At 36.9% G+C, this 12,232-nt stretch overlaps 1 protein-coding gene across 1 annotated transcript in view; it reads left to right on the top strand.

The window, feature by feature from the left end:
- The window catches only part of USH2A (usherin), a 717,315-nt gene that overhangs the window by 487,307 nt on the left and 217,776 nt on the right, over positions 1–12,232 (top strand). The window contains exons 44-45 of the mRNA XM_077759473.1: positions 7,996–8,205; positions 9,537–9,739. Of these exons, the coding sequence (XP_077615599.1) occupies positions 7,996–8,205; positions 9,537–9,739 (413 nt within the window). The remainder of the gene's footprint in view (positions 1–7,995; positions 8,206–9,536; positions 9,740–12,232) is intronic.

The following is a 12,232-nucleotide window of genomic DNA, read 5'->3' as shown; positions in this document are numbered from 1 at the left end:
AGTTAAATTGTACATACAGTTATCAGAAAGACCCTATGATACAGAAACTGGCACTTTGTAATTCACTCAACACTATAGTTAGTAAATAGCACTTCCCAAACTCAAACTAATCAATTTTCAACTATTTCTCATGCATTTTGCCTTCATGGTTATTAACACTTTGCTGAGTGATTTATTAAGATCCTCCACATTTTGACTCTAAAATAAACAGCCAAATAAGAAAATGCCCACGAGGGGATACAGTGGAAAGGCAGAACATCTCCTGAGGTCGCCTCACTAACAAGGTCACCCGTGGCCAGAACAGAGCAAGAAGGCACAGAGGTAGTGAGAGAGGAAGAGAGTGAAAAAGAGGACATGAAAAATCATCCAAATGCTGTTCACTTTACCATCCATCAAGAGCTCACCTCAACCTTCGGGTCTTCACATCTTATATCACATCTTCCTCCCTCTCCGTCTCTCTCCTTCCTCTTTTTCACCCATCCCCCCTCTGTCTCTTTTTCTCCTCTACCTTTCTCTGTCTTTCTTTTCATTCCTTTCTTCCACAAACATTTATTTATGACTTCTTTTTGCCGTGGGCACTGGTAATACAATTGTGGCTGACATTACTTGTGCATAACAATATCCCCGTAAACTCTCTGGAAAATTCACGAAGTATAAAGGTGTCACCACTAAGAGAGTAAGTTTAAATCCACATGAAACATCTCCATCATCTTGATCTCTTAATTAGAAGCCATCAAATTTTGAAGAGTTTAGATTCTCCTAAATTTAAAAGAATTTCTGACTTTGTCTGAATTTATCTTGTTCAAATGGCAATATATATCAATAATTTCCGATGTCAACTCTTTTTTTTTTTTTTTTTGGTTATTTATTTATTGAGAGAGAGAGAGAGAGAGCATGAGGAGGGGAGGGACAGAGAAGGAGGGAGGGAATCCCAAGCAGGCTCCACCCTGTCAATGCAAAACTACATGTGAGGCTTGATCTCATGAACTGTGAGATCATGACCTGAGCTGAAACCAAGAGGCGAATGCTTAACTGACTGGACCACCCAGCTTCCCCCAATGTCAACTTTTTTAAAAAGCACCCACCACTGTTGGCATACTTTGTTCCTTACTCTTCTTCCCTTTACTCCAGTTGTCAAAGCAAACAGGCTATGTTTGCTTTTCTGTGGGCTGCCCTCTTATTCACTTGTGCACCTATTGTAACCTGACCTTCTTCTCTAGTAATCTACTGACACAATCCTCTTGAAGGCCTCACCTTGTGACCCAATCCAGTGTTCTCTTCTCTGTGCCAACCCATTGTGTGTCTCTGCCCATCAATCTAGAAACCACACTTACCAGCTTTGGAGTTGGCTGTGCACATGTGCCTGTGTTTGTGCCAACAAAACATGAAAAGGAATTTGCTTATCATTGTGTGTCATGGTGACAGAACACTGGGTATATGCCTATCTATTCTCTCTTCCTTATTTCCCTGAACTGCAATGTAGACATGTCAGTGTTCTCAGTTCCAACTCTGTAGGCATGGACAGTAAGACATCCAAAGCCACCTAAGGGAAAAAACTTGGATTGTTGAAATGGAACATAATCTGATTCACTCACTTTGGGGCTATTATGTGAGGTATAAATTAACATCTATTTTATTTAAATCACTTTCTTGGTGAGCTTGGTTACCTTAGCTTAGCTAACTAGCTCAGTCCCTGTTTGCTCATAGCAATTCACTTAAGGAGCAGAAATTATCTATCCTGTTTTCATGGCCAAATGTAAAATGATGAATAATTAACACATCTCATATACGATTTCTTTTAAATACAATTTGCTCTGGCAGGCTATTGATAGGAGCTGAAACATAATAAGAGATGAAAGTAGCTCATGAGGTGTCCGAAATGCAGTTATTTGCTTCTGACTGATGCTTAGCCTAGATAGAAAGCACGAGATATCTTTCTGAGAAAGATGAAGAACCTGGATAGGATCACTGTCCACGAGGATCTTCTCACTTCTTTATGTGAGCAGTCTTACCCTCAGGCAGAGTCAGAGTAAAGAATTTTCTCAAGAAGTAGGTTGATTAAAAAACAACTGTTTTTTATTAAGTAGGCTTAGTCACCAACATAGGACTCAAACTCACAACCCAGACATTAAGAGTCACATGCTCTACCACCTGAGCCAGCCAGATGCCCCACAAGAAGTAATTTTTATTATCTCACATTTTCTAAAAACTATTTAGTTGATGACACAGAGCTCTGCACCATAGAACCTAGGAAATTGGACACTAATTTGAGAATCTATGAGCAAGACCCTTCTATTATAAAATAACCTTAATGGGATCCTTCCAAGTTTTTAAATTTGAACGAAATTACCTGCCAATGCACCTCTAATGGGTGATGTGGCTAAAGAATTCAATTCTAGACAAATTTGGACACCTATGGAATGGAGTGGTTTACTGTAATTGCTGTAGATCAGACCACAGACATTTTTGCAAAAAGCCAGATAATAAATACTTTAGGCTTTGTAGGCTATATATAGTCTATGTTGCAACTGCTCAACTTTGCCATTGTAGCACTAAAGCATCAATAAACAACACTTAAACAAGAATGTTACCGTTCCAGTAACAGTTTATTATGGACACTGAGAAAACATTTTCATATAATTTTCACATGTCACAAAATACTGTTCTTCTTTTGATTCCCCCCCCCCAACCATTTAAAAATGTAAAACTCATTTTTAATTTGCAGGTTATATATAAACAGATGGCAAGCCAAATTTGGCCAATAGGCCAGATTTTGTCCATAGACTATCATTGGCTGACCCTAGTCTAGATACTAAAAATCTAGAGGACAATAACTAATATTAACAATAATCTTTAAAAATAATCCAGCAACATGTAAAGAGCATAATCTAAGTGCTTTTGTAAGAGGACTTTCAACTAGCCCACCTAACAGCTGCTTTAAATTATTTAGGAAATCTACAAAGGGGAGCCGATTGTTGTATATTTGATAATCTGCTACAGCTAAGACCAAATTTCTTTCTTTAAGTTTATTTATTTATTTTGAGAGAGGAAGAGCAGGGGGCAGAGAAAGAGAAGGAGAGAGAAAATCTCAAGCAGGCTCCACGCTATCAACACAGAGCCCAGTGCAGGGCTCGATTTCTTGAACCGTGAGATCATGACCTGAGCCACCCAGGTGTCCCTAAGACCACATTTCTGACCAACTCATACAGATTACCACCCAAAATAGCACTTAATAGCAAAAATTGTATCTGGAAGTTACAAATTTCTTCATTTCGCTAAGATTGTCCTGATTGCCATGCTACACTTAGAGCAACACCTTTATCAGATACATTTATGTATTCTATATAATATGGGTTTCACAAAACAGAATTAGAATATCTGAGCAAATATAACCTCATGGGAAATCTTCAGTTTTTCTTGTTGCTTCAAGCACAAGGTAGCATGTATATCTCCAACTCATATAACTGTAACTCAAATATTCACACTTTAATTTCTAAGTCTACCTCGTTGCCACAGAGTCACATAAAATTCAAGAAGACTCAAGTGAAACAAGTGTCAAATCCTCCATCCCATAATTGCTACTTGTTTTCTATTTTATGTAGTGGGATTCCCACAGAAACTAAAACCATAAATCAGATTTCTGTACCTCTTCCTTATCCCTTCTAAACTCTCTGGAGTCACTTAAGGACCTTGGCTCCTTCCATCTAGTAGATCCACAATTCCCTTGGGCCTTCCCAAGTTCTCGTAGTGGGAAAACTAAAGACAATCAGAGATGGTCAGTTTCTCCAAAAATGGCACAGACTGGTCACATGACCTCACCCAGATGCAAGGAGCCCAGAAAATATATTTGAGAAGAAGACAAAACCATGGGTATTAATGAATACTAAATTTTATCCTCTGTAATCATTTCTGAAGTTAAATTGCTATGTGTCCCATTAATGTTATTGGTAGATAGTGCTGTCTTTCTCTACTTTTCCATGACATTCCAATTTTATGTATGATATAGGATTCAGCGTACTGTTACTTTCCTTGCCATTCTCACCTGCCATTTTCAATGTTTGCTTTATAAAGTATTATAGAATTATTTTTACATAATTATGTTCTCTAACTAGTTTTAATTTTTATTATCAATTCCAAACTTTCTCAATCCTGAATTCTGGATATTGAATTATCTTTTCTTGTCTTCTGGATAATATTATTGGGAAATTTTTATCATTAAAGTTAAATAAATTAAATAAATTCATTACTCTTAATTAGTTATATTAAAAATGTTTTTGCATACATAAGAAATTCTGTCTCTTGTTATTGCACATAATGACTTGGATGTGTATGCAATTCTTGGATTAAAATATTTTTCCTCAAAACTTGATGATATTGCAAAATTGTCTGCAAATGTTTGATGTTCCAGATAAGAAGCTTAAAACTTACCTGATTTTTTCTCCTTTCTAGATATTTTACTTTACTTTATTTTATTTATTTATTTTGACCTTTATTGTTTACTTTAAGAGAGAGAGAGAGTGCACAAGCCGGGAAGGGGGAGAGAGAGATGGAGAGACAGAATCCTAAGCAGCCTCCACACAGTCATTGTGGAGCCCGACACAGGGCTTGATCTTATGAAATGTAGTATTATGAACTGAGCTGAAATCAAGAGTCAGATGGATGCTTGACTGACTGAGCCACCCACTGTAGATGATCTCTTAATTTTTAGTTTACCTTTGAAATGTTTTAATGTTCTATGATAAGTCTGTGTTTGGATATATTGTCATTATTTTGATCAAAGCTGTATTAATAATCTATTCAATTTATGGACATTAACCTCTATTTTGGGTAGGTTTCATGAGGTGTTTTATGTCCGTGATTATTTGTTTCATATACTTTTCAAGTTGATTAGATATTTTTATTCTCTTCCCTCAATATCTACAATTCTAACTTTCACTGATTTTTTTTTCTGTTGTTTGCCCCTTTATTCTTTCTCACTGTGCATTTTTAACTCCTCTCTCTTCTGCTTTCCATGCAGATTTTAATTCTGCCATTGCTTTTTATGCTTCCCGGCTTTCTTATTTAAGCAAGATCACTAACGTCTCTGTCTTCATGTCTATCTTTTCATGATTACAGGTACATATTTCCTAGACGCCTCTTTTTCAGAAAGCCATGTCCCTTTTGTTATTTTTAAGAACCCAAAGCAAATGTTTTGTAAAACTTTCATTCTCAGAGAGGTAATACACACGCAAATCTGCTTTTGAAGATTCTAGACAATGTTTTCCCTATCTTATGCCATGAAGAAGCTTTGTAACTTAATATTTGTCTCTTTTTTTAAAAAGGGAACTCTATTCAGCTCCAGCTTTTACCAATACACAGGGAGAGTGAGATTTCCTTCCCTCCTCATTCCAGCTATTTCTGTTCTAATAGCATTCCTCTCTCAGAGGTAGGCTCAAAGTCAGCAGCCTTTAATTTTGTGCGGGCCTGTTGAACTGAGGATGTGTCTTCTGTTTCTTAGACAGTCCAGTGACTTGGGAAGAACCCACTGAAGTTTAAAAACCCATTTGAACAATGAAAAAGCATCCTGTTATGCGTGCACTCCTCCAAGAGCTTCTCATAAGATGACTACGATATGAAAATATAATGTTTTTACAGTTTTTTCTGTGTTTTGGACTCTGTACTATACTGTCTAAATTAGTGAGGAAAAAGAAATGTTGATACAGATGTTGGAGAGGCAAGGCAGTTCAGAAATCTGGCACTTTTTGCCCAGAGATGCTGCCTGTTTCCAGTTCTAGAGACCTCTGTATCATGGAGTAAGACGTGACCAGTGGAACTAAATTGCCATCTTTTTCTATAGTTGGGGGAACAATAGATTTTTTTCTATTCCATATGGGTTGACATACGGTACATGAGTAAGAATGTGCATGTAATGGAATTTTATCAATATATTGACATACAATCTTTACTCATCTTGAAATTTCTGTGCTAGTCATAGTATTTTTGATGTATACATATAGATACATTGATTGGAACTTGATGGAAAAGATATCAGGCACATTTAATAACCCAGGTAATACCCATTTATGTTTGAAAACACTTTATTAAATTGTATCTTTAGGGCTTGGATTTCTAACCTGAGTCCTCATTTAACAAACTAAAATACAACATGGACGTCAAATCTAGTGCATTTTCCATTATATTTCAACTGCCATAAATTAAAGAGCAATACAATTGTAAGCCAGTAGAAAAGAATTATAATGAAAGAAGAAACTTTTGCACTCATACCTCCAGAGGCTTCGCTATACTTGACTAATATCTGGGAAAATATTGATGGTTATGAATAGCCAGTTCCTACCAATGCGTAATAATGACCTCATTATTGAAGGTGCTTACATTTTGCGACGTCAGAGAAAAGAAAATCTTATCCCCAGAGTTTTCCAAATTTGTTGCTAACGATCTCTTACTATAAACTCTTTCACATATGCTGGCATTCCAAACCTTTTCAACTATTTCTTGAGCTAAAATCAAAGCAGTGATGTGCTCTGCATTCAGTTTTAATGCAAGACCCTGAAGATCTTAATGAAAAAGCGTCCTTAAAAAAAGCCATGTGTTCTCTAAAGCCACATTCCTTTACATGGCCATGTACTATGACCTCACAGATCAGAGACAGTGTACTTAAATCACCGTATAGAGAAATGCCGCATTTTCTTCTCAGTCCTTGGACTAGTGCTACTGAACTATTTTGACACATACTTTTACATACAATTGTAGGCTTGTAAGCCAACATTCCACCTCCCACTCTAACAAGAACCAAGGTAATCGTTTCTGCATAAGGTCTTTAACAATAATACTAATATAAGTAGAGCAGTATACTACTTTGACTATTTCCTAAAAAAGAATACTAATGTAGGTAGAGCAGTATACTACTTATACTATTTCCTACCTAAGAAAATTTGGCTTTTTAAAAATGCTTATTTATTTATTTTGAGAGAGAAAGAGTGTGAGTGGGGGAGGGATTGGGGAAGGGGGAGAGAAAGAATTTCAAGCAGGTGCTGCACTGTCAGCACAGAGCCCAATCCAGAACTCAATCGAATGAACTGTAAGATCATGACCTGACCTGAAATCAGGAGTTGAATGCTTAACCAACTGAGCCACTCAGGTACCCCCCAAATATGGCTGTTTTATGTCTTCTTTTTAAAGCATCATAGTAAAAAGGTAATGAGAAACAAGCTTAGGCCAAAGAAATTGAAATCGGGTGAAAGAGGAAAAAGAAAACAGTAGTCTGGTTTTTGAAAGGATGAGGTTGAGGAATTGATGAGTTATATTTGTCAGACAGCAAGAGATTGATTTTGGCATCCTTTCAGCATTTGTCTACATCATAGAAACACAATGAACTAGGAGGAAAGAACGGGAACCTTGATAAAAATTCAGATATCATCCTGGGATCCTACTGAGCAAATCCTTAAGGATAGCATGCTGTATCACTCTGCTACATCAACAGTGTGTATAATACGATATCGGTCCAACATTTCTTTAGGTATCATTTAGCAGATTTTGTTAGCAATTTTTGAAGTGCCTCAAGTTCTGGTTTCCGTGTGATGAAATGCTTTTATTTGTCTTAGCATAGACTTCTCTAGGGATGATAGTACTTAGAAATGGAAGTTGTTCCGTGTATTGAATATTTTATTTTACTCTTTGTTTCCTTTTGTAATTGTTATGTTGCAGTTTTGAAAATTAGTTGAATAACTATAAGCAGCATAATTAACATATTTAAAGGAATTTAAAAGTTTATTTTCCTGTAAAGATAAGTCTCTATGCAATTAATTAGTGGATGGGGGGGGAGAATTTAACTTTATTAAAAGAAATAGAAACCAGCACCACCATAAAGAAGTTTCTGTAAACTTTCCATTGTCCCTTTCTAGAAATAGCTAAAGATAAAATTTATTTTCTATCTTTTTCCCCTGAGAACCTTTTAGATCAGCCACATTTACAGTATCTTGCATTTATTGTCAACAGCTTTTCAAGACCTACAAGGTGATGTTGAATATTATACACTTTTTTGGAGCTCCGCTACCTCAAATGAATCTCTAAAAATCCTCCCAGATGTAAACTCTCATGTCATCGGCCACTTAAATCCAAACACAGAGTATCGAATTTTTATCTCCGTCTTCAATGGAGTCCACAGCATCAGTGGTGAAGTATTGTGTGCAACCACTTTCGATGGGGGTGAGTCCAGATTTCAAGGGACCCTTGGCTTCAGAGATGCAAATGAAATTGATTGATTCTTGCTGAGGTTGAGATCAGTCATCCCTCCATTATAAAATTTCCGGTGTTGGAGGGAAGGGGGGTTGGGGCTAAAACGCTTAAGTGCTCGCTGTCATCAAGTGGCAGATCAATACTCAGTCCCTTAGAGACAGCAGCACAAGGCTCTAATAATGGGATATGAGCCCAGTTTGTTCCTGTTCTTTTCAGTGTATGCTTAGTTTGGAGCTGAGTTCACATCAATGAATGGTGACATTTAGAAACATTTTTTTAAAGATTTGCTCTTAGAAGCAGTACGCTTTTCAAAACGACAGCCAAGCACAGTTGAGGGCATTCCCTGAGTCACCAGAAATGGTAGCTGGAAGTTCAGCCACTGAGAAAAATTGCCTATGACTCATTTCTAAGCCAGTTAGCAAGGGGGAGGAAGCAAGGGAAGCAACTTGTGAATCTGAAATGTGTTTGGAATGGTCTTTCTAATCTTTTTGGCTTTATAAAGTCTCATTATAAACATTATAATATCATTACCTCCCAAGCAAATGTTCCAGGTCATTAGCAGAGCACTTTAAGTGTGGAACCCATTTCCCTTTGTGGTGGCAAAGGTCGACACCTTTTGTTTATAAAATAGAATGGATCACAAGGACAATTTTTCAACTAGTTAAGATGGGTTCTTATGATAAAAATAGGTCTTTGCATAGTTATTTCTGACATGCTTGAATAATTGTGTAATTTAACGCCAAGCAAGATTTTTTTCCTAATGTTAGATTTCATCATTACCTATGGTAATCAACATTCAAAATCATTTACATAATGACAATATTGCATTATTGCTTCATATTGCTTGAGTTACAAGCTACTAACATCAAATGATTTTTTACGTTCCACCAGCCTCAGCCTCAATGTATTTGAGTTTTAGTTTTTGCTTAAGGAGCAAATTTTCTTTCCTTTTTCCCCCCCTGGGAAGTATGGAGTGAAGGGATGGGAAAAGAGACAAATAATAGATATGTGTTAGTGGTGCAGATGGGTGAATAATTTATCATCATATCCCACTGGTCACATAGTATTGAAGATTAGCACTATGCTGGTGGTAGAAAGCATTTTACCACCAATTCTCATGGTTTCTAACTGAGAATATAATAAGCCAATTTACAGAGGACTACAGACTGTGATAACTTCATCAGAGAAAAGCAGATAAGCAACGAACCCTTTGCAAAACCTAAATACTAATCTGCATTTAGTTTAACAAGTGCTTTTTCAGAGACAGCTGGAGTTTATTCAGTTTCTTCCTTTAATTCTAGAGCCTCAGGGCATGCTTCCTCCAGAGGTTGTCATCATCAACAGTACAGCTGTACGAGTCATCTGGACATCTCCTTCAAACCCAAATGGTGTTATCACTGAATATTCCGTCTATGTAAATAATAGGCTCTACAAGACCGGAATGAATGTGCCTGGGTCTTTCATTCTGAGAGACCTGTCTCCCTTCACTATCTATGACATTCAGGTTAGAACACTGTTTTTTGATGGCTAAGCTTACAGGTGTGTTAAATAAAACATTGCTGGGCTATGTCTCTAAGTGGATACCTTCGTCTTGGTTACAGATTATTTATTTACTGGGGAAGGGGAGAGAAACGAGAGAAATTGATTAGGATTAAATCTGTTTGCTGTAGGCAAACACATGAGTCTCAGGGGAGAAGATAATGGTAATATGGAAAATGATGGTGATGATATTCTTGCTGGCAAAATGAGGCAAATCACATATTTGCAGTAAATCTCGCTAAGCAGTTCACCTTTATCCTAATTCTTTAACTGATATCAAAATCAGAATCAACCTATGAATGTGGAAATGTTTTTCCATTCTTATTTCTTTTATTTACTAATTTAATATCTCCAGGAAAGTCACATAACCTGTTTGGTGTCAATTATCTTTTGTTTTGTAAGGGCAAGGGACTTGGTGACTGAAAACATTCTATCCACCTCTAGCATTCTGTGATTCTTTTAAAAAAGTTTTTAAAATATTTCTTAAGTTTTGAGAGAGAGAGAGAGAGAGTATGTGTGTGGAGCAGGGAAGAGGCAGAGAGAGAGGGAGACACAGAATCTGAATCAGGCCCCAGGGCGTGACACGGAGCTCAAACTCATGAATGGTAAGATCGTGACCTGAGCTGAAGCTGGATGCTTAACCAACTGAGCCACACAGGTGCCCCAAACATTCTGTGATTCTGAATGCAGCAAGAAAACATAAATGAATACATGGCAGACAAAATATATTAAAGGGTTTGACCTGAAGATGAAAGAAATATATATCTGTTCATCATCTATCAAGTGTTTGGTGACCCTTGCCTATGTGAGAAGAGTTGTATTTAAAGTTTTGCCCTTGGACCTCTTTGAGAATCTAATGATGGCAGTGTACCCTGCTGTAGAAAAACACACACATACCTATATGACAAAAGTTAGCATGCAGTTTCATATTGCATTGACTCTGAGGCCTAACTCATAGACCTCTTTGAGATCTGCCGATCTTCAGAATAGAAAAATATAGAGACAACTAAGGCATATACAAGGAACTTTCCCCCCAAGGAATTGGAAATCTTATTACACTGCCTGGACATAAAAAATAAGGCCAAATGTGGAAATTAATGATAAAAACAGACACTCAAAAGTTTATAGAGAAAGGTTGCAATTTATGAAATTTTTAGTTAATCTGTGCTACTTCCAACATTCATAAGAGCTTTGCAAATAACTTTCAAAAGATATTAAGCATGGAAACTTTTTTTGACCACAGAAACTTTCATAGGCTTTGTCTATTAAGTGCTACATCTTTCATTTCCCATCCTCACCTTTCCCTCACCTTTGAAGGGGAATCATTCAACCAATGCTTTAGCCTCCCTGACTGGTAGGCCTCGATTCCTAAGAAAACAAAATAATAATAAAGGAGAAAGGTATGTTGATTAGTTTTCATTACATTCAGTGATTTCCATGAACTCACCTGAGTTATCTTAGAAGGAAACAAGTGGACTGATGTTTACGTTCACAGTTCATAGAGTGAGTCTATATGTGCATGTACATCATAGGTCAAATTAGAAAATAAAAATTACATTCAAAATAATTAGACACATAGCTTTGTGAACAAGGTTAGCTTAGGAGGGTGATAGAGTATTTGCTGTATTATTCTTTTTTGGGCCCTGATGAAGAAAGCTGGCTGAGTCCTCAAAAGGCAACTTATTCATTTGCTTTAGCAGGACTCAAAATACAACCTAGGGTGAGATCAAGTGGTGCTATGCGTGCATGTCCTGATCCAGGTTTCTGACCATGTAGCAAGAGTTGATGTGTACGTGTTGCAGGCATGTTGTCCTATGAAAGGCTTCACTCATACCTACTGGTTTGAGTCACTAGTGGCCTGAAGACAATGCATTTTGATTAGATTTGGGACATGGAAAAAATAAGGAGACAAAAGACCAAATTAGAATCTAATACTTAAATTGCATGATTAATTGTGACTAAGATGTTCTTATTCTTGATAANCTATTGTGGAGAGTGCTGCTATGAACATTGGGGTACATGTGCTCCTATGCATCAGCATTTCTGTATCCCTTGGGTAAATTCCTAGCAGTGCTACTTTTTTGTGAAGCTCTCCACAGTCTAGGAATACTGCACTTGAGATAGTTGTTGCATCACCGGAAATTTGAATATCAAATTCCAATGATTTTTGTTCATGATGTCAAAGATGATTTGGGATTTGGCTCCATTTAAAATATGCACCCAGGGGCACCTGGTGGCTTGACAGGTTAAACATCTGACTTCAGCTCAGGTCATGATCTCGTGGTTCCTGGGTTCAAGCCCTGCATCGGCCTCCATGTTGGGAGTGTGGAGCCTGCTTAGGATTCTCTCTCTTTCCTTCTCTCTCTAAAAATAAAAAAATAAATTTTGAAAATAAATATATATATGTGTATATATATATATATATATTTGCTGTATATATATATATATATATATATAT

Source organism: Crocuta crocuta, unplaced genomic scaffold, assembly GCF_008692635.1.
Source record: "Crocuta crocuta isolate KB4526 unplaced genomic scaffold, BGI_CrCroc_1.0 scaffold556, whole genome shotgun sequence".
NCBI lineage: Eukaryota > Metazoa > Chordata > Mammalia > Carnivora > Hyaenidae > Crocuta > Crocuta crocuta.
This window is presented reverse-complemented; position numbering and strand designations above follow the sequence as displayed.